This window comes from Mercurialis annua, linkage group LG7 (assembly GCF_937616625.2).
Source record: "Mercurialis annua linkage group LG7, ddMerAnnu1.2, whole genome shotgun sequence".
NCBI classification, from domain to species: Eukaryota; Viridiplantae; Streptophyta; class Magnoliopsida; order Malpighiales; family Euphorbiaceae; genus Mercurialis; species Mercurialis annua.
This window is the reverse complement of record NC_065576.1, coordinates 49,125,962-49,150,461: the sequence shown is the minus strand read 5'-3', so window position 1 is coordinate 49,150,461 and position 24,500 is coordinate 49,125,962. Positions and strand designations below refer to the sequence as shown.

At 31.1% G+C, this 24,500-nt stretch overlaps 4 protein-coding genes across 5 annotated transcripts; 3 read left to right on the top strand and 1 right to left on the bottom strand.

Annotated features, from left to right (window-relative positions):
• Positions 1-5,082: 5,082 nt before the first annotated feature.
• On the top strand, positions 5,083-6,187 carry LOC126657501 (mitogen-activated protein kinase kinase 9-like). Its single transcript, XM_050352198.1, has one exon. The coding sequence runs from the start codon at positions 5,161-5,163 to the stop codon at positions 6,181-6,183; it is 1,023 nt and encodes a 340-aa protein (XP_050208155.1). The 5' UTR covers positions 5,083-5,160; the 3' UTR covers positions 6,184-6,187.
• A 5,371-nt stretch (positions 6,188-11,558) lies between these two features.
• LOC126657300 (germin-like protein subfamily 1 member 13) lies at positions 11,559-12,257 on the top strand. The gene is made up of 2 exons (XM_050351967.2): positions 11,559-11,670; positions 11,755-12,257. Exons 1-2 carry the CDS (start codon positions 11,559-11,561, stop codon positions 12,255-12,257), a joined length of 615 nt encoding a protein of 204 aa, XP_050207924.2.
• A 4,456-nt stretch (positions 12,258-16,713) lies between these two features.
• Positions 16,714-19,403, top strand: LOC126654481 (F-box protein At1g70590). Of its 2 annotated transcripts, none has more exons than XM_050348350.2 (5): positions 16,714-17,259; positions 17,902-18,035; positions 18,182-18,364; positions 18,619-18,801; positions 18,904-19,403. In XM_050348350.2, the coding sequence occupies exons 1-4, from the start codon at positions 16,746-16,748 to the stop codon at positions 18,784-18,786; spliced, it is 999 nt and encodes a 332-aa protein (XP_050204307.1). In that variant the 5' UTR covers positions 16,714-16,745; the 3' UTR covers positions 18,787-18,801; positions 18,904-19,403. The 2 variants fall into 2 exon arrangements, with proteins under 2 accessions (XP_050204307.1, XP_050204306.1); XM_050348349.2 differs by having other exon boundaries at positions 18,604-18,801.
• Positions 19,404-20,661: 1,258 nt separating this feature from the next.
• Positions 20,662-23,002, bottom strand: LOC126657414 (uncharacterized). Its single transcript, XM_050352091.1, has one exon. The coding sequence runs from the start codon at positions 22,697-22,699 to the stop codon at positions 20,828-20,830; it is 1,872 nt and encodes a 623-aa protein (XP_050208048.1). The 5' UTR covers positions 22,700-23,002; the 3' UTR covers positions 20,662-20,827.
• Positions 23,003-24,500: the final 1,498 nt, after the last annotated feature.

Genomic DNA, 24,500 nt, shown 5'->3' with positions numbered 1-24,500 from the left:
CTCAATTCGAGACACCCATATAAGCAATCTGTTTCTTGAATCTTTGTGTCTCAATTCGAGACACCCATATAAGTGGGGTGTCTCGAATTGAGACACCTCTTCAGAAGGGGAGGGATTCATTTCTTTCGCTTCCGGCTTTAGCTCCTTTCGCGCTCGACTTCCGTTTCCGCTCATTTTCCACTATTCCGGCTTCAAAACTCTTCGTAATGCTCTTGATTCCCTGAAACATAAACACCCTCTATAAGCTAATCCATTCTATATAAAAGTGGGGTGAAAGCACATAAAAGCATACGAAAAGACATCCTAAAGATAGGAGTATTTTACTCCTATTAGTTGTCCATTTAGAAAAATTACACATACCAAGACAATGCTCATTTTGTCTTAAATTACAAAGAAAAATACTAATATAACCCCACTAGTTAATAAATGCTTTCTAAAGTAAAATATAGAGTCATTTATTAGGCATGGGTAAATTTGGAAAATAAAGATTAAAATCATCTTAAATCTCTAAATGGACAACTATTGATGAAAAAATACATTTGCCTAAAGTGACAACTAAAAAAAATGGAGGGAGTAGTATTTAAGTATGCTTTTTATATTGCTTATTAATTTGGAACGGAAGAATTTAGATATGCCTTTTATATAACTTTAAAAATTTAGATATACATATTTGTCCAAATTTCCGATATCAAATATTTTATTATTTATAGTATAAATTTCCGATATCAAATACGTATATCTCGTCAATTATAGTCTAAATTTTTGATATCTAAATTTTTATTACTCATACGTATTTTTTCTAAACTGCCTATTAATTTGGGATGGAGAAATTTAGACTACAATTGACGAGATCTCGTCAAAAAAAAGACTTAGTTGTCCAAAAAAATTTCATCTTTCCAATTTTTTTTGTTTATGACCCCACTTTTTTTTTTCTTAAAGGCTAAAACTTTTATTAATAATAATAAAAATTACAAATGAACGATTCCTCAACACATTGAGTGAACTATTCTAAAAGAGATGATGAGAACTGTAAAAAATTACAATCATCGACTAGGGATTTTCTATCCACCAAGCAGGTCACCCAAAAAATTAGACTTGATTTTATTAACATACTCGCACAACTTCTGGAACGTTTTAGAAGAGTCTAATCTCTGAACGTTACATACTAAGTGATTATTGATCCCGATGGTCCTGCATCGCTTGAACCACCGTTGAAGCAACATCCACAGAAACACCTTCCTCATTAATCAACTCCAAAACTCGAACCGCCTTTGGTTCATAGTTAAAAATCCGTCGTAAGATGGCGACTCTAAATGTTTCAGAGATCTAAGTCGTTTGCATTGCAAAAAACAAATTCATCTTCAAAAATGAAAAAAGACTACTCTTTATTTCGATTAGATCAGATCGATCTAATTCCAATTAAGACAGTAGGATATAAATTATTTTTAGATCCAGATCAAATTGGTCAAGAAAGAAACTTTATTCAAAACTAAAAATCAAATTTGAATAAAACTGAATTTTAGAGATTGGGGAGGTGATTTTTGGCCTAAAATGGCCAAGAACCACCTCCCAAATGAACAAGAAGAAGAAAACTTACTAGAATTTTTAAGGTTTTTCAAACGAGAGTAGGTTTTTTTTAACAGGTAATTATTAATTTTTAAAATTTTCAATTTTAACCTATTTTTTAATTTTTAGTTTCAGTTGTAGCCATTTGTTCAAACTGAAGTGAAAAAAAATAATTCAAATATACCTTTTATATTGCTTTATATTGGTCCAATTTATATTTTTACCATAAATATCTTTAAATATAAAGCAACATGTTTAGGCAATATATATATATATATATATATATATTAAACTTTTTTCACTCCAATTAAAATAAATCGCTATAATTGAAATCAAAAATTAAAAATTGGAATAAAATTGGAACTTTTAAAAGGTCTATAAAAGTAGAAAAGATAAAATATTTTTGGATGGTTGAATTGCACTTACCAAAATTAATATTAAATTGGCATTTTACAAAATTGAGATATATAAAGTAAAATATCTAAAGAAACTAAGCATCTTAAATTAATTAAGCCAAACTTTTAATAGGATTTGGAACAATTGGTAAGAAATATTATTTCTTTATATGCTGGTAACATATCTAGCAAAATTAGAAGATATAGATTAGAAGGATATTTTCCCTTAAATGTCACACAAATTCACCTATTTAAACACTATAATCTAGAGGACTCAAATTCACTCTTAAAAAAATCACATAGTAAAATTAATAAACCAACGAGACTTTTGTCAAGAAAATGGAGTCCAAATCTTTATTGAAGTTAACTTCTTTTCTCGTTGCTCTTTTGGTAATTGTTTCATGTAAGTATTCATGAGTGTTCTATATTTTTTTGATCATTTTATTAATATTTCAAAAGTATCAATATTTTACGAGTGAGATCAATTTCAATCAATACTTACAAAATCGCATCTTTTAATCCAATTGCATATTTATTGTGTAAATTATAACCATTTTAAATATGATTTTTAACTTTTACCAATCAATCTGATTATAGTTGAGTCAATATGTTTTAATCACAAATGCTGACAAGTCACCATCATTTATGATTAAAATACGTTGGGTCAATATTGACATGGCTCACATTCACATATGGTAAAATATTGAAATTATTTTAAACAATAATTATAATAGACACAACAAATACAAAATCGGATAAATAGAGTAATTTTAAAAAATATTTGTTAGAATTGACCTCGTCCGTAAAGTATTGATATTTTTAAGGGGTTAAACTTATTATTAATATTGAATATTTTTACGTTCATATAATTGTTTTGTAGGTTCAGAAATGGTTGTTGGGCTTGGTGAAGTGGATAGATTAGGGCCTGGTTTGTCACTGAGCTGCAACACTCCTGCAGATTGCGCTATATATGTGTGCCCATGTACAAATTGTGCTTGTGTAAATAATCATTGTACTTGTCCCCCACCATCATCTTCAGATGAAAGCTCAAGGATTTGAATTTAATTGCCTAATTTGTTGGGCGATTACAAAATAAAAATAAATTGAATCACAGTCATTTCACAAATTAGTGTTTTGTGTTACTTTTCAATTTTATTTATGAATTGATATTATCTATATATGATTGTTGACATTTTGAATGATTCAAAATAAATGTACATAAAATGATCTGATTTGAAACCAAAAGTAAATGAAGATTTTTTAGAGAAACTCGAGCTCTTTATAAGTGATTAATAACGGTAAAGATTTACGTCAAAAGAGCTATCACGACCAAAGAAAATTTCTCATTTAGCTAGAGAGTGGGTAATTTTATTATAAAATTGATTAACATGCTGCAAACGAACTTTTCTATTTTCGCAATTAAACAATCTTTCACAATAAGCTGCAAGTAATCAACTGCATGCAAGGGATTCACAATTTTTTTAAATAGTATATGGTTTCAAATTGATTCGATCGGTAATTTTTTTAATATCTATATAGTCCGAGATTCAAAATTTAATTATTATTGAAGATTGAATTAGGATTTAATTTAAAAAATTATAAAAATCAAAAATAAAATAAACTTTTTAATAACTTGGTTTGATTAACTCAACCACCCAATGATATGACTTGTTGATATAAAAGAATAATTTTCTTTGGAGCAAATGAGCTTTTGGAGTAAATAATCTTTCACATTAATAGCTAAAAGGTAAAGAGTAAGAACATCAATAAAGAGCATTTTTAGTAAAATAAAGAGCATTTTTGAAATAGAGAGTGATATTTTTATTTTTATTTCAACGGACTCTCTAAATTTAATTTTTTTATAGATAATAATAAAAATATTAAATATAAATAATATTAATTTAATGAATTTTCTAATATAATTTTTTTATTTAATTTATTTTTTATAAAAAATAATATTAATAATATATATTAATAATATAAATTTATTTCTATATTTAAATTATTTATTTATTCAGTTTTTCTATTAAAAACAATGACATTATATTTTAAAATAAAACTAAGTAACTTATTTTTTGAACTTTAAAATTTTATCCTTTAAAATTTGACCGTAGAGAATGAAAATGGCTCTCTACATGTGGAGAGTCATTTTTCACTCTCTTCTCTAAATTTAAAAGTAGAGAGTCCATTGAATCTTTAATTTATTACCAAACTCTCTAAATTAAAGAGTTTGGCAAACTGAAAAAGTTTTTTGAAAATGCTCTAATTAGAGAATCCAGAATATAAAAGATCAAAGAATTATATTGAAAAATTTTAAAATTAAGTTTAATTTGCTACATTAGGAAAGTTTTTATTGATAAAAGATCAAGGAACCACTTGTATTTCAACATATTTATTTTTTGTTTATTATAAACACATATAAAGGGGTCAACGACGTGTCATTCGGTCCTTTTTTTAAACTAAATAAAAAATCGAACGACATATTACTTTACATTTTATATTTGTACCTATAATATTTTTCATTAAAAAATGTCTCATTGCCAAAATAAAAATCTAGATTTTATAGATTTTTCATATTTTAGCACCCAATTTTACATTTAATAAAATTAATAATGAGCTTTAATAACATTTTCAACAACATCCCATAGTTTTTAATTAAAATAGGTTATTGTTTTTCTCAAACGAATATGCGCATCAACTGTGTGCCGTTTGCTTATCTAACTCTTAAACATATTATTAGGAATATAATTAATTAACAGTAATCATAATTAATTTGGAAAATACATACGTGCATTTATATTATTCTCCATCAAGAAATCATTAGCTGGTCATTATGAAGTGTGTGAGTTCAAATCCACTTCTTTAACTAAGTAACTATACAAAATCTATTTAAGAAAGTATAATTAAAGATCTGCTATATGATATAAGATATACTATAAGATAACTGAATCTATGATTATTGATTACTATAGCATATATTTCCTAAATAAAACACTAGAATTTCGAAATTTACAGCGTTTGATTTAAGCATGTATTTAACTACTTACATGCACCGCTTAAAAAACTATATAAAGTATAGTTTCTTCACTTAAACCTCACTGCAAAGAACCCTAAACCCTAAACAAGGTATTTCTCTCTAAATCTCAGTCTTCATTCAGTGCTTTGTTCTTCTTTATTTTCATTCATAAAGATTAGCAATATGACTAAAAGTGAAACCTGTTTACGAGTTTGTTCAAAAATCCTGAAACCAAATAATATTATAAAACCTAAACGAAGAACAAACCTCAGTATCTCCCTTCAAGAAGTTCTCAAAGTTGAGTCCAAGTTCTTGCCGATATCTAGCAACAAATATGGTGGCGTGGCTCAAGAAGATTTGGAAGAATTATGTGTTCTTGGCCGTGGAAATTACGGCGTGGTTTACAAGGTACGACATCGTTCAACTTCAGAAATTTACGCATTGAAAGTCATTCAAGAAGATATCATGATGAAGTCTGTTACATCGAACTCTAATCCTTCACAAGAGATAGAAATCTTAACGGGTTCGGATTCGCCTTTTCTCACCAAATGCTACGGAGTTTTCGACCGTAAAGTCGGCGAAAAAGCGATTATAATGGAGTATATGGAAGCCGGAACGGTCGAATCCCTACTGAAAAACCATGGTCCTTTCCCGGAGTATGTGCTCGGCCATATCGCTTACCAGGTGCTGAACGGCCTTAGTTATCTCCATGCACGTCACATAGCCCATCTGGATATCAAGCCTGCAAATCTTCTGGTTAATAAAGATATGAAGGTCAAAATTAGTGACTTTGGGATCAGCAAAATTGTCGACAAGAATGCAGATGGTGACTTCCTTGGGAGCCAAGGAACGTATGCTTATATGAGTCCTGAGAGGTCAGATTCAGGGACCTTTGGGTTAGGGTTTCCGTTTGCGGGTGACGTATGGTCTTTAGGTGTGAGTCTGTTGGAGTTATGTGTAGGGCATTTTCCATTCTTCTCGGCTGATCAGAAACCTAATACGGTGGAGATTGTGATGAAGGTTTGTTATGGAGAGTTAGATGAATTCTTGCCGGAGGAAGCATCGGAAGAGTTTTTGAGTTTTCTCAGGTGTTGCTTGGAGAAAGATCCCTGTAAGAGATGGTCCTCTTCTCAGTTGCTGACTCATCCTTTCATTTGCATGGACAAAGATCCAATTCCTTGTAATTTGCTGGATTCACTTATTTGATAGAATAGAAGGTTTTTTATGTAATAGTTAACTGATTAAAAATGTTATGTAAATTACAATGTTTTGAATTGAGTATCAGCTTATATAACAGTATGATTTGTTTGCGAAACATTGCCCCAGTTTCGAATGGGAAAATTAAGGGATATAAGAACTCATCTGATAATCCAAAATATAATACAGCAAGGAAGAAGAGCTAGTAAGCATTAATTTTTGATTGAAGTTACTCAATTTTTATTTTAAATTTCTCCATTGATGTGATATGCTCTTGCATATGGAATTTAAATATCTAGACTATGTTCTTGTTCCATTTTTTGTTTAGGGGTGATTTTTTGTCAAAAGGTTTTCAAGCTTAAATTATAGTGCAGCTAGTAGAGCTATATTACGATCATAGATGGTAAACGTAAAACATGTAATGGAAATCTTATTATTAACCACTCTGAATGTTGTTAGTAAGTTGTGCTCACACATTGCAAATCATATTTATTGTTGTTAAATTCTTGATTTCCTTTGACTACGTTTCTTTATTTGATTAAATTACATAAGGTAGAAATATGGTGATTGTAAGCAATTCAGGTTTTTTGCTAGTGAAAAGATACAAGATCTTGTAGTTCTTGGGTGCAAATGAGATTTTGATCCTCTGGGAAGGTAATGTTTGTCTTTCTTTTCATTTTTTGGTTGGCTAGTTTGGAATTGGATTGATCGTTTAATAGATTCGGTTTGATTTCGGAGATCTTTTACAGATTGATGAGCATGTTCAGAGAGAAATCATGAACAGGTCACTCATCCCAATCAGATTCAAAGAGGTGTGTGTTCATAAGTGTGTTATGGTTTGCTAACTATGAACACAACTTGCTTCAGAATGACTCTTACTGATGTCTACTTTTACTTACTGAAATTTACTAAAACTGTTTCCAACTTCTGGATTTATAGTTTTTTATTTGATTATGCAATACAGATGTAAATTTGATGTTTATGCAAAATTTATTGCATGTATACAGTAAAAATTTCATATATACTTATTTGTTTTTTTATAGCTAAATATTTACAAAAATTATAGTCTGTTATATGGTAATAATCAAAATAAAACCGAAAACCATACCGAACCAATTAAAAATTTTGATTATTAAAATATCCTGAAACTCACATCTTTATGCATTGTAGTTCAGCTTCAGCGGTTTGGAACGAGGTCTTTCTCAAGCTTGTTTTGCTTTGGGTTATGCCTTCAACTTTGGAGTTTTTCTTCAATCAATGGGTAGCTACATCTCCTTTTAATAAACAAGCTAACTTATGGACTTCTCTTTGGATTCATCTTATTGGAAAATTTGGAAGGCAAGGAATGGACGTGTCTTCAACGATAGAGTAATCAAGTCATCGGATATCATTTTCCAAAGTTTCACCAAAGCGGCATTTATGTTTAAATGTAATAATAAGGATTTTTTCTATTCTTGTTTAGAGTTTTTAAGAACTCCGGATTGTATTCTCTGTTCTTGATGTTTCTCCAAAATCATAGCCATAGCCTTGATTGTGCGTAAGCTTTGATTCTTGGGGTTTTGCCACTTCTTGTGGCTTTTAATGAAAGTTTTATTCATAAAAAAAAATAAGGGTTTGTTTTCGATTCTTATTGTGCCGGAAACCGTGAGAATTTATGTTTTCTATTATCGCACTGGACTGAATGAGGAATGCACAGCCTTAACGGCAGTCCATCTTTATTCCCTCTAAGAAAAATGGTCAAATAAACCCCTAACGTTTAACTTATAGGTTAAGTAGGCTCTTAACGTTCAGAAAGGTACAACGAAACCCCTATCGTTTATAAATCATACTATAAGCCCTCGTTTTTTACACCGTTTCAACCTCCGTCTACTTTTGTCAACGTGGACTCATTAATTGCCAGCGTGAGTTGCCAGCATGGACTTAGCAATCTTCTTCGGATCAATCAAGTCCCCTAAAGTTTGACTATTGGGTGATATAGACCCTTAACGTTTAGAAAGATACAATTAAAAATTAAAATTTGAAAAAATTATTTCAGAATTCTAATATTTAATTATTTATATTTCAAAAATTATTGTTTCTCATTTAACTCAACATCTCTGCTAGTCACGATTATTCCGTTGTTAGGATTGAATATAGATTTTTAAATTCTAAATCATAGCCCACGAAAATAAACTTCTCACTTCTATCATACACAGTTTGGCCTTGAGACAGAGTGACACCATTGGAGAAACGTTGCACTTCTATTCCAAGGAAGTAATGGCAATCACCTAAGTCTTTCAATCAAGGGCGGATCTACTTGAAGCCTATGGTATGCTGAAGCCCGGGTTGCCGTCAGATAATCGGAGATAATTCGGTAGAGGCGCGGTGGAGAAGCAGCGTTTGTGTTGCAGACGGCATTTTTGAGCCATGTCTGCACTCCAATAAAGAAGATGATGACGACATGTTCTTTTTAATTTAGGTTTAAAGGGACCCACCCCGTCCCTATTTAAAAGATTTAAGTGCCAAACGACTGATGTCGTTTTGCTCTGTTTAATTGCTATAAAAGAGACCAAACTACACCGTTTGGCCCCTCAGTTCTCTCTATATTTATTAAAAGTTAAAACATTTAAGAAATGTTTTTATTCTCTCAACTCTCAAATCATCCAACTTTTTAAGTCAATTCATAAAGTTTTCTAAAATTTTCCAACACTCCCTTATTAATAAAATTTAACTTTGTGGGTACAAATTTTGTAACTTAAATTCTTTCTAAATTCTCTAGATTAATTTCCCAATTTTTAAATTAAATATCTCTAATTTTTTTATTTTTCAAAATTAAACTAAAATCTTCAAAAATTTACCAATTTTACTAATTTTTTAATGTATTATCTTTGAAAATTAATCCACCTCCTGTTTTGAATATTTTTTTCCTTTTTAATTTTTCATGTATTTTTTTATTTATATTTTAAGTAATAGTTATATTTAATTAATATTTTTAGTTTATTTTAATTATTTTAGTCATAAAAAATGATAGAATTTATTAAATTAGAACAAGTAAATATTGTTTTAGTTATTATCAATTTATTTTATTTTGTTGATAATAAAAAAATTATTTTATGAATTATTTTATGATCTTTGTAGATAAATGAATTGATGAAAACTACTCAAAATAAATCTATCTATGTTATAGATAATTTTGTTTTGTTAGAGCATAATAAATATCGACTCTTCTATTAAAAAGGCAATTCATCCATAATTCAGCAACAAAAAAGGACATACTGAATTTGATTCAGCCTTATAATTAAAATTCCGAACAACAAATTTCAATTGATGAATATCAAGCAATTATTACAAGGTTAGTGTAATATTTGTTGTATTATTTTTTACTAACATAAATTCTATAGGCTTAATCACTCAAAAACCCCCCTTTAAACTTTTTTTCAATTCCACCCCGATGTTGAAAATATGTCAATTTTACCCACTTTTGAATTTTCCGTTTTCAATTGTATCCCAATATTTTAATTTTTGTTAATTTTTTTACTTAAATGATGAAATCATTCAATTAATTAAGTCTATACATGAAATTAAATTCTTTTTTATTCAAAAAAGTACAAATAAATCCTTTATTTTTAAAAACTAACTAAAAACCATAATCAAAATAACACTAATTTAAATTCTTAATTAATTTAACTAAATTTAAATAAATTTTAAAAATATACAATCAATATATGCGAGACATGGAGAATGTTTTGAACAAATTTCCAAATGCAAAAGACGTTAATTTAATTTTTCAGGGTACAAATTGAAACACAAAAATGCAAAATAGGGTAAAATTGACAAATTTTCAACGTCAGGGTATGATTGAAAAGGGGCTAAAAGGTCGGGGTTTTTTAAGACATTAGGCCAATTCTATATAATTAGTGTTGAGATATTTATTTTTTATATGTTATTTAGTCCGGGCTGGAAAAACTTTCTGGATCCGCCACTGCTTTCAATGCAAATTCTGAACTCAGTTGCTTGATTAGTGTGTGAAAGAAATCATTGTTATTACCTGTAACAACTATATCATCTGCATAGATAAGCATTAACACAACAGTATTGGGTTTATGTAAAATAAACAAAGATGGGTCAGCTCTGCTGCATATAAACTAGAGGTGCCAAATGGGTGGGTTTGAGTTGGGTTTAAATGGGTAGAGTTATAAATGGGTGATCAATCCATTTATGACCTGTTTTAATTTTATATGGGTGTCTATACCTTTATAATTTTGTATGACCCGAACCCACTTTATATGTATAATGTTAAAAATTGACTTTTTAAAATTTAAATTATATTACATTTTAATTGTACATCTTGTGAGAATTAATAAATATTTTCTGGAAAAAAAAATATTTTTTGAAAAAAACAATATTTTCTGGAAAAAAAATTAATCCTGAAAAAAATTATTTTTGGATGAAAAAATTTTCAGGAATTTCCGTTTTTTTTTTTGTTTTTGAAGAAGCTTAGTTTTTAGGGTATTACAAAACTTTATTGATTGCTCATGGAGCTGGAGGAACTTGCTAAAGATCAGGCAATGTATTAAACCTTTCTTTGGTTACAAGTTATGTAATGTCAGTCACTTGTTCTTCATTCTCTTCAGATATTTGGTCGAGTGTGTTAGAGAAAATTGGTTTCAACAGGCAGCCAAGAAGTGGGTAATCAATATTTAGTAATAAATGAAGGTTTATTTATTGGCCCCACTCAAGCTTTGGTATACTTCCGCCACAAATTATGCTCTGAGGTCCCACAAACTGTAGTCAGTAAGGTTTGGAAGAAGAGTTTATTCATAATGGGAAGTGGTGAGATCAAAGGATTGCATGGGATATGAATTTTCCGCATAGGCTAATTTATTGCTCCAAACATAGGGTTAAATATTTTTTAGGTTACCGAATTATAATATTTTTATTAAACGGTTATCGAATTATAAAAAATTATAAAATAATTATTAAACTATAGTTTTTTTATAAAATGGTACCGAACTATGAAAAGTTATAAAATGGTTATTGGAGTAATATTTTCTTATAAATAAGTTACCATTTTGATGATGTGGACAAAAAAATATGTATAGTAAGATAATCTTTTTACATAAAAGAACAACAATTTAGTAGCTGTTTTGTAAAAATAACTATAGTTCGATAATTGTTTTCTAATTTTTTATAGTTCGGTAACCATTTTGTAGAAATAACTATAGTTCGATAGCTATTTTATAATTTTTTTATAGTTTGATAATCATTTTATGATTTTTTATAATTCAGTAACCATTTTATAAAAATATTATAGTTCAGGGACCTAATATATGTTTGACCCCTCCAACATCTATAAATAATGCTCCTCTCGTAGCTAAATCACTCACTCTTTCTCAACTTAAAGCATGAAAATTACTCATTTCTGTGCAGCTTTGGTGGCCATTGTAGCTTCAGTTTCCTCTTTTTGGTTTTGCCTTGAAGACTTTTATGTTTCAACCTATTATCTTAAAAATGGTGGTAATACACATCCGTTCCTCTTCTCCAGTAAAATTTTCTTAATATTCTCAGATTTTCTTTGACATTTCTTCTGATTTCATGTAGTGGTTTTGAATGGAAAGTTCTCCAAGCATCCAATGGCTACAACACCGATTTGTGGAGGCACATCGAGTGAAATCAGATTAGAAGTTATGCTTGTAAAAGGCGATACAATCCCGGGATTCAACAAGCTTGGCATCTCAGTGGCTCGCATTGATTATGCACCTTCCGAACTCAACTCCCCCGTCGCTCATCCTCATTCCTCTGGATTCCTAGTCGTCGTTCAAGGCTCACTCTACTTCGGATTCATCAGGACTTATCCTGATCATCTTCTAATCACAAAAACTTTAAAGGTGGGTGATGTTTTTGGGTTTCCAGTTGATCTGATTCACTTCCACTGTCACATTGGTACCAGTGTTGGTGTCGTGTTTGGTGGATGGTGCAGCCAAAATCCTGATGCCGCCATGACACCTAGCTTTGGCTCCGATACGCCGATCAACGAAGTCCGATTGGATGAGGTTACAGTCAACTTTCTTCTAGAGCACTTCTGGACCAACCACAACGATTAAGTAGTAAGATGTTTTGATTTAGTTTGAGTTAAAATATTTAAGTTGAAGTTTTGATAAAATGCAAGTGTATAAAGGACTCGATATCACCACCAACAAAATCACCCATGAGGGAGTACAATAGGTGATATTTGAATTTATTTGTGTTCTTTAAAAACTTTGCTGATTTCCTATTGGACGAAATGACAAATTTCGTGGTTTGAAATGTGATGATATTTATGACCTCTTCAGAGTCTTCAAATAATAATTTGTCCACAATCCAAGAATATTTTTGTTGATATTTAGCTGTTAAATAATTAAGTAACAGTATCCAGTGGTTTAAAATGATAAGATATGGTGTTTGAGCAAATTCCCAACTGCGGGTCCACAGTAGACACAATGTGAACAAACATAATTTTTATTCTGATAAAAATGCTTCTTAATTGACCTGAAATTTTCAATAAATTTTCATGCAGCCATGACTTGAATTACTAATTGTTTGTCATGCTTGAAAGAAAACCTAATATTTGTCTAAGATTTGACCAAATTCAAGCCTAACTGGGTTTCAAGCTTGAAAAATTGCATGACATGAACACTGTGGATTACAAGTGACACATACGAATTTTTATTAAAAAAATTTAAATAAAAAATAAAAAAATATTATTATGAAATTATTTTGCCATACCGAATATACTAATATTACAAATAAAATGTTTTTTTTTACCAAATACAAATAAAATGTGGAGATTGGTATAATAGAGAGCACTAAAGTTGGTGAGACTACATCAGTAGGGAAAAAAGTTGCTACTTGACATTTCTCATATCTCACAATTTAGAAAAACAGAATAAAAATTCCACCTTTATTTTTAAATTATAGAACGATTACCCCATAATTATTGTATGATTCACACGGTGATTTCACAGGATTTGGAAAAAATAAAATAAATTCTTTTACATAATATTTGAACTCTTACAAATTTATTTTGTTAATTTGAGGATACTCAGACTATTTTGCACCTTAGTTTTATCGCGTAGCTACGACTTAAATGACAATTTATCCTTTTAACTTGCAAGTAATGATCAATTTGTCACTAATGGCAAGCAATAACTATCAAAATATCAACTTTTCCGTTAACTTCTCTGAGCATTCCTAATTGCATTTCATTGTACATGTGAAATTCTATATTTTATATGCTTGAAGGGGCGATGATGGACAATTGTCTATTTTATAATTTTTAATTTTTTTAATATATTAATATAAAATTAAATAATATAGTTTTGTCATCTTAAAATCTGTAATATGCACTTTTAAAATTTGAATTTAGTCAATTTTGCCCATTTTATAATTTTTTAATATAAATTTATCTACTTTATAGTTTATACAACAAATTCTGATTTTTAATAATGATTAATTTATAGTAATTAATAAAATTAATTTATAGGTAAATTTATAATTAAGTGACTATAGTTTAAATAAAGTATTCAATTTACAAAGCACCCTTTAATTTCCGCTTTATTTATTATGTTTCACGTTCAAAAAGTGACATTAATATCAATAAAAAAACAAAACAATTAAAATCGTTTTTTTAGAAAGTTTTCATAATTTTTTTATTTTGATGGATTAGTTTTCATAAATTATTTTTGTATTATGCATATAAGGAATTATTAACTTATATTTTACATGGTATATATCATTTTACAATTTTAATGAAATATTAATTTGGCACGTTATCTTCAAGTTGGAACCTACTAAAACAATTATTAAAAAGAGATTATTCAAATATAGAGTATTATTTAATAGAGTTTCAACTGACAGCTGTCAGTAATGAGTCAGAGAGAAGCTCACCTGAAAATTCAACCACTATAATAGTATAATAATGAATCAACAAATTTCCTCTATATTTCAATTAAACGACCCATTAAAGTGAAAAAAGCATCAATATTTTGACGGCTTGAGAAGCTTCTCTTATCATCTCCCACCACCATATTATCAGCAAAGACAAATAATCCAAGCAACCTTTTTTTTTTCAAAAATGATAATCGATTTTTAAAATTTCAATTATTAATTGTTAGCTACGGAGGCGGAATTTGAATTCACAACCTCTCAATGCACCGAAAATGCCTTAGCCATTTAAATTAGATCTAAATTAACATCCAAACATCTATTAAGAATTCATAATGAGAAACATGTTTGGTTTATGCAATAGATGCGGAATGAATAGCTATTCCGTATAGAATGAATTTTTTTTTGCTTTGGTTCATGGAATATGTGTTCCACGGAATTGCTATTTCATAATTTTGTGGAAAATATTTCTCTCAAAAATTAAAGAATGGCTATCCATTTTTTATGGAATAACTATTCAATTTCATATTATTTCATTACATGAACCAAACATGGCCAAAGATCTATAATAAACAAACCAAGATAAATAAATGATGATAATGGGAAGTTAATTAAGAATACGGCCTTAGATTACTTAATTCATATATACACTTTTTCTCCCCATTAAATTGGTCTCATATTTCTACTTCACTACTCCCTTAGCCCACATCACCTGATATTTTGACAAAAAAAAACATCACCTGATATCATTAAAAAGGGCTTTGTGAAAAATACCCCAAAAAATGAAAAGAATTGTGAAAATATAGATTTTCTTTTTTCTTCTGAAAACTACTTGTTTGACTAAAAACGTTGTAAATAAACTTAAAATTTTTAAAATAATTGTAAATATAGTGAATCATAAACCAATTCTAAATCGCCACCACTCCCACCAATGTGCGGTAACAGCCAAAAACCGTTGGCTACTATTCCCCACCGATGGTTTTCGACAGAAACTCTCGATCACTGTCGACTATAACCACTATCTACTTCTATTTGTGTGCTACATAAAAGGACCAATAGGCAAGTGCCACATCAACTAAGTAAAATAATTGAAATATATAATATACAAATTATATAGGGATATTTGCACATTTTAATTAAAATTTTAAAACTAAAAATAAAAAGTACTATTATGAATTCTATCATGCCGAGAATATTAATATATATTACAAACTGTGAATAAAACAAACAGAATTATCATCATTTCTTCTTATTGATTAAATTTTACAGGAACATTTATGCGTATGATATGGACTTAAATAGTAATTTGCCCCCTCAACTTATAAACAATGGGCAATCAACATAAAAATTAACTTTATGGGCAAATTAATACACGAACTTGGTGATTATGGACAATTAGCACCATTTTGACAAATTACCTTATAAATTAAGGGGGTAAATTGCGAATTGAGGGGACAACTAACTTACAAATTGAGGGGCAAAATTCCAAAATGGGATTAATTGCCTATAATTAGTAAATTCGTATACTAATTTGCATTTAAAGTTAATTTATGTGTTAATTAATCATTACTTACAAGTTGAAAGAGTATATTACTACTCGTATGATATGTATCAAAATAGAAAACAGAGAGTATGTGAGATTTGAGAAGTTGACATTTTCATATTACACAATTTTGAAACAACAGAATAAAGTTTCCTCAATTTCGTAATTATAGAAGGACTAAAATAATCAACTCCTTAACTATTGTATGATTCTTACAAATTGGACTCTTTCAAATTGATTATTGTGTTATTTTAAGAAGCTGTTCGCAAGGAAAATGTCCCAAATGCTTAAAAAGCACTTGAGTTCGAGGTCGAACTTGACTCGACTCAGACTCGACTCGACTCGACTTGTCAATTTACCTCCACTTCTAAGGGTTATTGGCCAAAGCTGGGGGCGGCATTTTCACTCCCTTTAATTTTTTTTGTAATGAAAGAAGTATACATTAAAAACAGGGTTTGTCTTGTACATTGCCATTTAATTGCGACAAAACTTTGGCAATAAATAAATTAATTAATTGTGATAAACGAAAAATGAAATTCATTAATAATTAATTAGTATAAATTAAAAAGTACTTTAACTACTAATATATGAATAGGGGTGAATTAATTACATGTCTAATTCAATTTGTAAAACTGCTGAAATATAAATTTTGATTGCGTAATATAGTTCTAAATAGTAATATACTTCTTGTAGTTCAATAAACTTGCAAATTACTAGTAAATAAAACTACTCTGAGTTCTTTATCATATCTAAAATATGTTATTATTTCCATTTTTAATGAATAATCATCACTTTTCATTAAATGGTTAAATTAATAAAATGTATTAAAATTTAAAACAGAATTAAGTAAAAAAATTCTTAAGAAAAAGAATCTTAAATTCTTGCTGAGTTACGCTGTCGGTACAAAAGATCTAACGACGGTTTCTCAAAATCATTAACCAATTATCATGCAAATACATACGTCACCATTTCCTCTCCACCACCAAGACCGACCTAATTAATAATTAGTGACGTGGCATAAATCTAACGACGCTGAATACAATAAATACGATGTCGTTTTGTGCTGCGTCACTAAAATAAAAATCCAAACCAAACCATCGCTAATATTTCAAGCTCTCACAAGAACATGAAGCAAAAAACATGGCCAAATCGATCAGACGGTTCAAGATTCAAGTCACTTCCATTACCATACACCAAATCCAATAAACAATACACACGAACGGTCCTGATTTCTCCATCATCATCCCCATCATCAACAACCAACGGTCGTGATTTCTCCATGCTTCCATTCGACATACTAACAAAAATAGCAGCATCATTCACTCTACCGAATCTGCACACGGCGTCATTAGTTTGCAAGTCATGGAGAGACGGGCTAAGGCCATTAAGAGAAGCTATGTTGTTTTTGAAATGGGGGAAAAAATTTAAGCATGGGAGAGGCGGAGTTAAACCTAATTTGCAGAAGGCGCTTGATTCTTTTTTAAAAGGGGCGGCTTTAGGGTCTAGTTTAGCTATGGTGGATGCGGGTCTGGTTTATTGGGAACTGGGTTTTCATGATAAGGCTATTGAATTTTATCTTAAAGCTGCTTGCCTTGGTGATTCTGCTGCTCAGTGTAATTTGGGGATTTCTTACTTGCAGTGTAAGTTTTTTGTTTTTAGTTGAATTATTGAACTGTTTTGGTTATTGGGTTGTTCTTATTGTGGAAGAAATATTGCTATTTGTAGTTTGCCTTAATTGTTTAAAAAATCACGAGTTTTAGCCTGTGAACGGGCAATGTTGGACAAAAACTTTGGAATTTTTGCAATTTTAAACACTGAGCGAATTTCTGTCAAGGAATACTTATGTGGACGTCGGAACAGTGTTTATTCCGGTGTCCACATTAATAATTTTTTGATTGAAAATTGTTTGGTCTGCGGCATTGTAAAAGAATGGTATGTATTAAATTGTCAAAATTGAAACTTCGTTTAAAATTGCAATAGACGGTAAAGTTCGTGATTTTTAAAACAATTAAGCATTGTATTTTTAATAAATTGATGATTTTATTTGTAGTTTTGGTAAATATAGCCACAAAGTGAAGAAATTTTGTGAATTTCTAAAAAAATGATGAGCTTTATTTGGGAACTTTCTGGTAAATAAACAGACATTTCTGTTGATATGCTTGTGTGTTAGGGTATTATAGTTACAGGTGAAGAAATCTGTTGTTAAGATAAGAATTGAAAGTAATGGAATTTTCAATTTCGAATTTGTTTGTGATTTGTTGTGGTGATTTTGTTGTTTGCAGCTGAACCTCCAAAACCAATGGAAGCTATAAAGTGGTTAATACAAGCTTCTAATGCTGGGCATGTTCGAGCTCAGTACCAACTTGCACTTTGTTTGCATCAAGGTCGTGGTGCGGAACAGAATCTACGAGAGGCTGTATGTACATTGCTTCTAATGTTCATTTTACTTTGAGAATTCATTTAGCAGTTTCTTTTGGTAGGATTAGGAAATCGGTGGAGTGGTCTGTTTTTTTGTTTGTTTAGCAATCAGAGTTTGTGGTTATTAGATTGTCCTTGATGCAGGCCAAATGGTACCTGAAAGCTGCTGCTGGCGGGTATGTGCGTGCAATGTACAATGTTGCACTTTGTTATTCAGTTGGCGAAGGTTTGGCCCAGAGTCATCCGCAAGCAAGGAAATGGATGAAACGAGCTGCCGATCATGGCCACAACAAAGCGCAGTTTGAACATGGGCTTGGCCTTTTTTCGGTATGTAGCGTTGTGCTGTACCATCATTAATATCACTTGAATATTGTAGGAAGTGTAGGATTTGAAGTAGATTAATCTAAATTTCAGTTGCCATAGACAATGAAATTAATGCGGTTAAAAATTGTTGGATTACAGTTATGGTTCATGTTTTTTTCTTCTTGATTTTGTTTTCTGCCACTTATTTATTGAGCTTAGGCTTATTTACTTGTTGGGGTTTGCGTTGATGGAGTTTTTGATAGTCAAATTTTGGGCAGGAAGGAGAGATGATGAAAGCCGTAGTTTACCTTGAACTTGCCTCTCGTTCTGGAGAAACAGCTGCGACTCATGTCAAGAATGTAATTCTTCAACAATTGTCTTCTACTTCACGTGATCGTGTTATGGTCATTGCTGACAACTGGCGTGCCTTGCCTTCAACTCGGTGACATTCAAAATTATAGGTTTGTACGTCTTAAATTGATGGCCCTTCATAGTCAATGATGTGCATATAGTATCGATATATGCCTAAATAACTGAAATTTAAGGTTTTGTGACATTGACAGGAATCAAATCATCAAGAAATGTGTTTTGTCATCTTCAATCTACGGTTAAAAGTTTTCTTTGGAAGTTGAAAGTCGTGTATTTATGCGGTTTCAGTGCCATATATGCTGCATATAGTTGATTCTGTTAGGCCTGTTATGTGCATATAATTTGATCAAGGCTTCTAGTGCTGAATGTTCCAGCTGAAGGTGACAAAGAAAGTGGTTGCGAGAAGATATAGTTTTAAGAACCAAACCTCACTGGCCGGTTCAACTCGTTTGATTGGAAACAAAAGATCAGTCTGGTTCGATTTTTCCCTATAAACTGAAAATACAGTTCAAACTCTTTGAACCGGAAAAAACTGCAAGAGCGAGAACGCCATTGAATTGATTAAATTGTAAAAACCAGTTCCTTTACTGGTTACAATTGTATGTATGTGTCTAAACTTTCATGTAGGTTTGTTTTTGAAAATTTATAAATCAATATTATATTTGCTGTATAAATGTCTTTATCTTTTATTTAACTGGTTGAATCGGTAATTGAATTATGAACCGATGGCCATATCATTTCAACCGCCCATTTGGTTTTTAAATCACTCCTAATAAAAGTGTTTAGTTCTTTTTTATATATTCAAAAAAATGTTCTATTTTACTAGATTAGGTAGGAAAACTGCTTAATTAATTTATGAAATGATGATCCTGTTTTATTTGGAACTAATTAAAATCTAGCTGGAGATTTAAATTTTAAGAAGTTGAACAATAATACTAATCTCTTGGTTGGAACTTGGAAAAAAAATAATCAAATCCCTCAATGAACTTGTTGATCTAGTACCAAACTAACCAATTGAGTCCTAAATCCAGTATTTTCCTTAACAAAATTAATCTAATTTAGTCCAAATCTAGAAAGTGAGAGTCAAATTAACAACTTACTATTCAAACATAAATCCCAAAACCATTACCTTAGTCAACAGCAAGTTAACACACCAGCAAAACAAAGCTCAAAAAACATCTATAAAATCCCAATCTTTAGCCATTCTTTATAATTCTATTACATTAATTCAATTTCATTAGTCATATTTAAGCAAAGTTAAAAAAAATTTAAAAAATGGCAACAAGCAAAATCTCCAAAAGTTTGCTAATTGCAATGGTTGTGATCTTGGTGTGTTGTGAGGTTGGAGAAAGTTGGGAGTGGCCATGGATGGGTTTATATCCTCAGATTGATGAGGGACATTCTTGCTTCAGAGATTGCTATGACCAGTGTGAAACCTCTAGTCCCAGGCTTACACTCTCTTATTATAATTGCAGGCAGGTGTGCGAACCGTCTTGTATTACTGCTTAACTTGAGCCTCACGTAACAACATGGAACCCTAATTTTGTGAGATTAAGGATATGAATAAAGCTGTTACAATAACTTCAAAAATCTGTAATCTTAATTTGTCTGGTCTATGGCAATTTGTTTGGCTATTGTTTTATGTAATATGTTCGGATACGATAATTCATTTGAAAGTATGTATGCGTGTAGAAAACGAGCTATTTGAATTTAAATTTTGCAATATATCAAGGAAATTTACTCTTCCTTTTAAATTTTGCGAATCAGTTGACTGATGGTTCCTCCGGCTAGAAACAGGATCAAGTCTTACATATGCAGGGTAAAAACTATCCTTAGACCAGGGTAGGTTCTAGTTCCAACGGATTTTTTAAAAATAAAATAGAAGTAAAATTTTAAACATTCAAAACCTACCCTACAAATCTATTCGACCAAAAATCTCTGAAAGAATAAAATTCACCAACCAAAATTGCCAAGAAAAGACAGTCTCCTCTTGAAGCAGTTAATCAAGAAATGAATTATGGAATCATTGTTATGTTTCTGTACTCATTTTCTTTCTAAAAGTAAGCAGCCACCTGATTTAACTATGAACAAAAGAAATTATTCACTCAAAGAATAGTGTCAAGGAACATAAGACAACAATTGAGAATGACTGCTGGTGTGGTACAGATTGATATGTCGTATTGCCTTGAACACCAATTCTCTCAACTCAGTATGTTGTGCGATCACTGTCCGGTCTACCCCCTCGAGGGCATTCAAAACCCTAGCTTGCTCCAACGCCTGATTGTTTCCGGCGTGTAATACCAGGTAACATAAAAGAATCAATCCGTACAACTGTGCCCGCTCGTTTCCTTTCAGTAATTTCATTAACCGCGGTATGCCATTGAACTCGACTATAGCCTTGGAATGTGCTTCGCGTAGAAAATTATCCTCACATGCAAATTTTCCCAGCGCAATGGCAGCTTCAGTCGCCACTTCTTGACTTCCGCTACTAAGCTTGTCCACTAATGGACCAATGACCCAAGTCTCTCGGGCCGGAAAAATCCTAGCCAATGAACCAATTGCTTTTATAGCAGGCATTTCCAATGTCGGACTATCGGACTCTTTAATCACTCTCAAGAGCTGATCAATAACCGCCTTCGCAGCAGGCGAATTCGTCTTGAAGGCTGCACGTCTAAGATCCGCATTGGACTCAGCCGCGGAAGTTATCTCCTTTATAGTCATCAAACAATTATATTGCAACTCTCCTTCTTCCTTTTCGACCAATTTCGCCAAACAGAGTAACCCTTTAGTCTCCGTTATCCGCTTACTATTCGCCACACTTCCTTTCGCAAGCATCCACAAAGCCTCAGCACAACTAATTTTCAGTTTAAGCTTAACTTCCGGTCTCTCATTCTCTCTTTCCCTCCTATTATTATTATTATTAACACTACCACCTCTACTACTACCGCTATCAGAATGAACACTCGAATACGAATTCACATACGGTTTAAAGCTATGATTACTCTTCGAACCATTAACCGAAAATCTATCCATTTCTTTATTAATCTGAACAATAGAATGAATACTAATACTATGCTTACCCATCTGAACCAATTGTTCATCGGAGAATTTCTCGAACGACAACAGAGTAACAAGCGGTCTGATCACATTCTCTCGAGCAAAATCATCCTGTGCAACTGAGTCATGTTCCGCCATCCGTGCAACTAAACTCGCCATTAAACTCTGCACCATCATAGGCGAATCGGCCAAAACTTTAACAATTAAAGAAACCCCTTGCTCATCAACAATGGCTCTAACTCTGTCCTCATCATTAGCCAAATAAAGCAGCGCCGTCCCGGCCGCAACCTGCGATTCTACCGAGTTTTTCTCCTTTAACAGCTTTAAAACCGCCGCAACCCCGCCTTCTTCGACAATTATTTGTTTATTCCGATCATTGTCTTTAGCCAGCTGCGCTAGCTGATTAGCGGCTTCAATTTTATCATTCAAATTACGCATATGAATCGAAGCTATAGAAGACCAAACCCAAGCCAGAATCGGATCATTACTAGCAATCGGCGGCAACGTTAAATCAATACCAAAATCTCCACCGCCGTCGTCGCCACCTCCAAACCCTAAAATACTTTCGAGCCATTTAACATCACCAACGGAAGCTTCTAGAACACTCTGAACTTTCTTGAAATCCGCCGAGCTAATAATCGTAACGACACGGCGGAGAACGCTCCGTCGTTTACATTTCTTGACGAGCGTTAGCGCGCGATCAAAATTCTTGACGACGTCGGAAACTGTACGGCGAACTGGACGGTCGTAGAAAGATTGGGAAGAGCCGGTGAAACGGAGTAGTGAACGGAGCTTGTCGGAGAGTACGGCGGCGTAGTTTCCGATGCTTGTGCACTCTTGTTTGAAGGAATCGGCTTCTTGGACGGCTAAACGGAGTCGTTCTGAGATTAATAAAGAGTTTCTGAGTTCTTCTTCGACTCGTTTCTCCTCCATTATTAACTCAGTTGGTTTAACCTGAAAATGAAAAGTCAGGAATTTTTTTGTGTTTGGTGAAGGGAATGTTTAGTAATTCTGTGGTGGCATGTTTGTGTTTTTTGTTTTTTAGGGAATTGGGTCAGTTTAAAAAAGGAAAAAGATTGAAAATTCGTAGACGGGTAGAGAGAGAAAGTTGTTTGGTTTGGGAGAAAGTGGGGAGAAAATTATAAACTGACTTTTACTCGGGCGGGTGGGAACTGAGAAATGGGGGAGAAAGTGGCTGGGATTTGCTCCGGAGATGGAGAGAAAATTATTTAGGTGAATTTTTTTATTGATAAGCCAATAAGGAGTAAATTTAACTGAAGTTGAAAGAGTAAAACTGCATTAATCACTGTAGAAGTCATAACTGCTACAGTAAATAGAAATGGACACGGTTTATAAACCGGCGGTTTCTATTCAGAATTATCGGTTTATGATTTAAAAAAAAAAAACAAAATCCGTCCTGAAACCTCTTAGGTGGTTCTAATTCACGGTTTTGGTTCTTGTCGGTTTAAAAAATAAAATAAAAATAAAATTAAATTCAAATATTTCAAATTAAATTAAAAATTTAAATTTAAATAAGTGATTAATTATATCTGGACATAGCAATAATTATATATAGAGTTGAACCGGGTTAAACTTGGTTGAACTAGATCAAATTGATAAAAAAACCGAACATTGAACTGATGTACTAGAGGTTGACGGGAAAAAAACTGGTGAACCGGATTTTTTTAAAAATATTTCAAAATTATTAACCAGTTGAACCGGCCGTTGAACAGATTCATCTGATTGCACCAGGAACCGATGAATTGATGTGGCCACCGGTCTAGTTTTTAAAACACTGATTATAAAAAAACGTCTTGAAATTAACAAGTGATATTTTTAAATTTAATTCCAATAAACCATCTAAAATAAATTTTTTTTTATTTTATATTTAATAATAGATATATTAAATATAAATAATATTAGTTTAATGGATTCTCTGATATTAACTTTTTAAATTTGTTTTATTTTTATAAATAATAATATAAATTTATTCCTACTTTTAACTTATTTGTTTTTAAGTTTTTGTATTAAAAAATATTATATTTTAAAATTAAAATAACTAACTTATTTTTTAAATATTGAAAAATTTTGAATTTTGTTTTTATTTAAAAGGAAAATATCTTCTATTGTTCCCATAGTATCTACGCAATCTCTTAATCCGAATAAATCATCCTTTCCACAAAAATGAATACTTATCTACTAGATTTTTAAAAAAAATAAAATGGAAAGTGAAAATGTGTCACTTTTTACTTTCAATATAAAAAATAGATATAAAATTTAATTTTTCGTCAAACTCTCTAAATTAAAAAATTTGCCAATTTTTAAGAGTCATTTGAAAATGCTATAAATATTATCAGTAAATTATAGTTTATCTTATAATAAACAACATTTTCTTTATGAGTGTTTATCTCATACATCGATTGTGTCCTAATATTTACAACAATAGAATGAGCCTTTGCATTAACAAATTTTTTAATTACTTCTTAATATTTTCATTATAATTTTTTCACATCTTATTTTAAAATAAAAAAAATGATATAAACGCTGAGCTTTATTAATTAATACTAAATACTATCAATATAAAAGGAAGACAAATTGGATTCAAGAAATCAATTAATTCGTAGATTGATCATAACTTTGGTTTATGTTAAGTTCGATTATGATGTTAACTTTTCTTAAAGGCTTAATTACTTCAAAAACCCTCACCTTTAATTTTTATTTCGTTTATACCCTG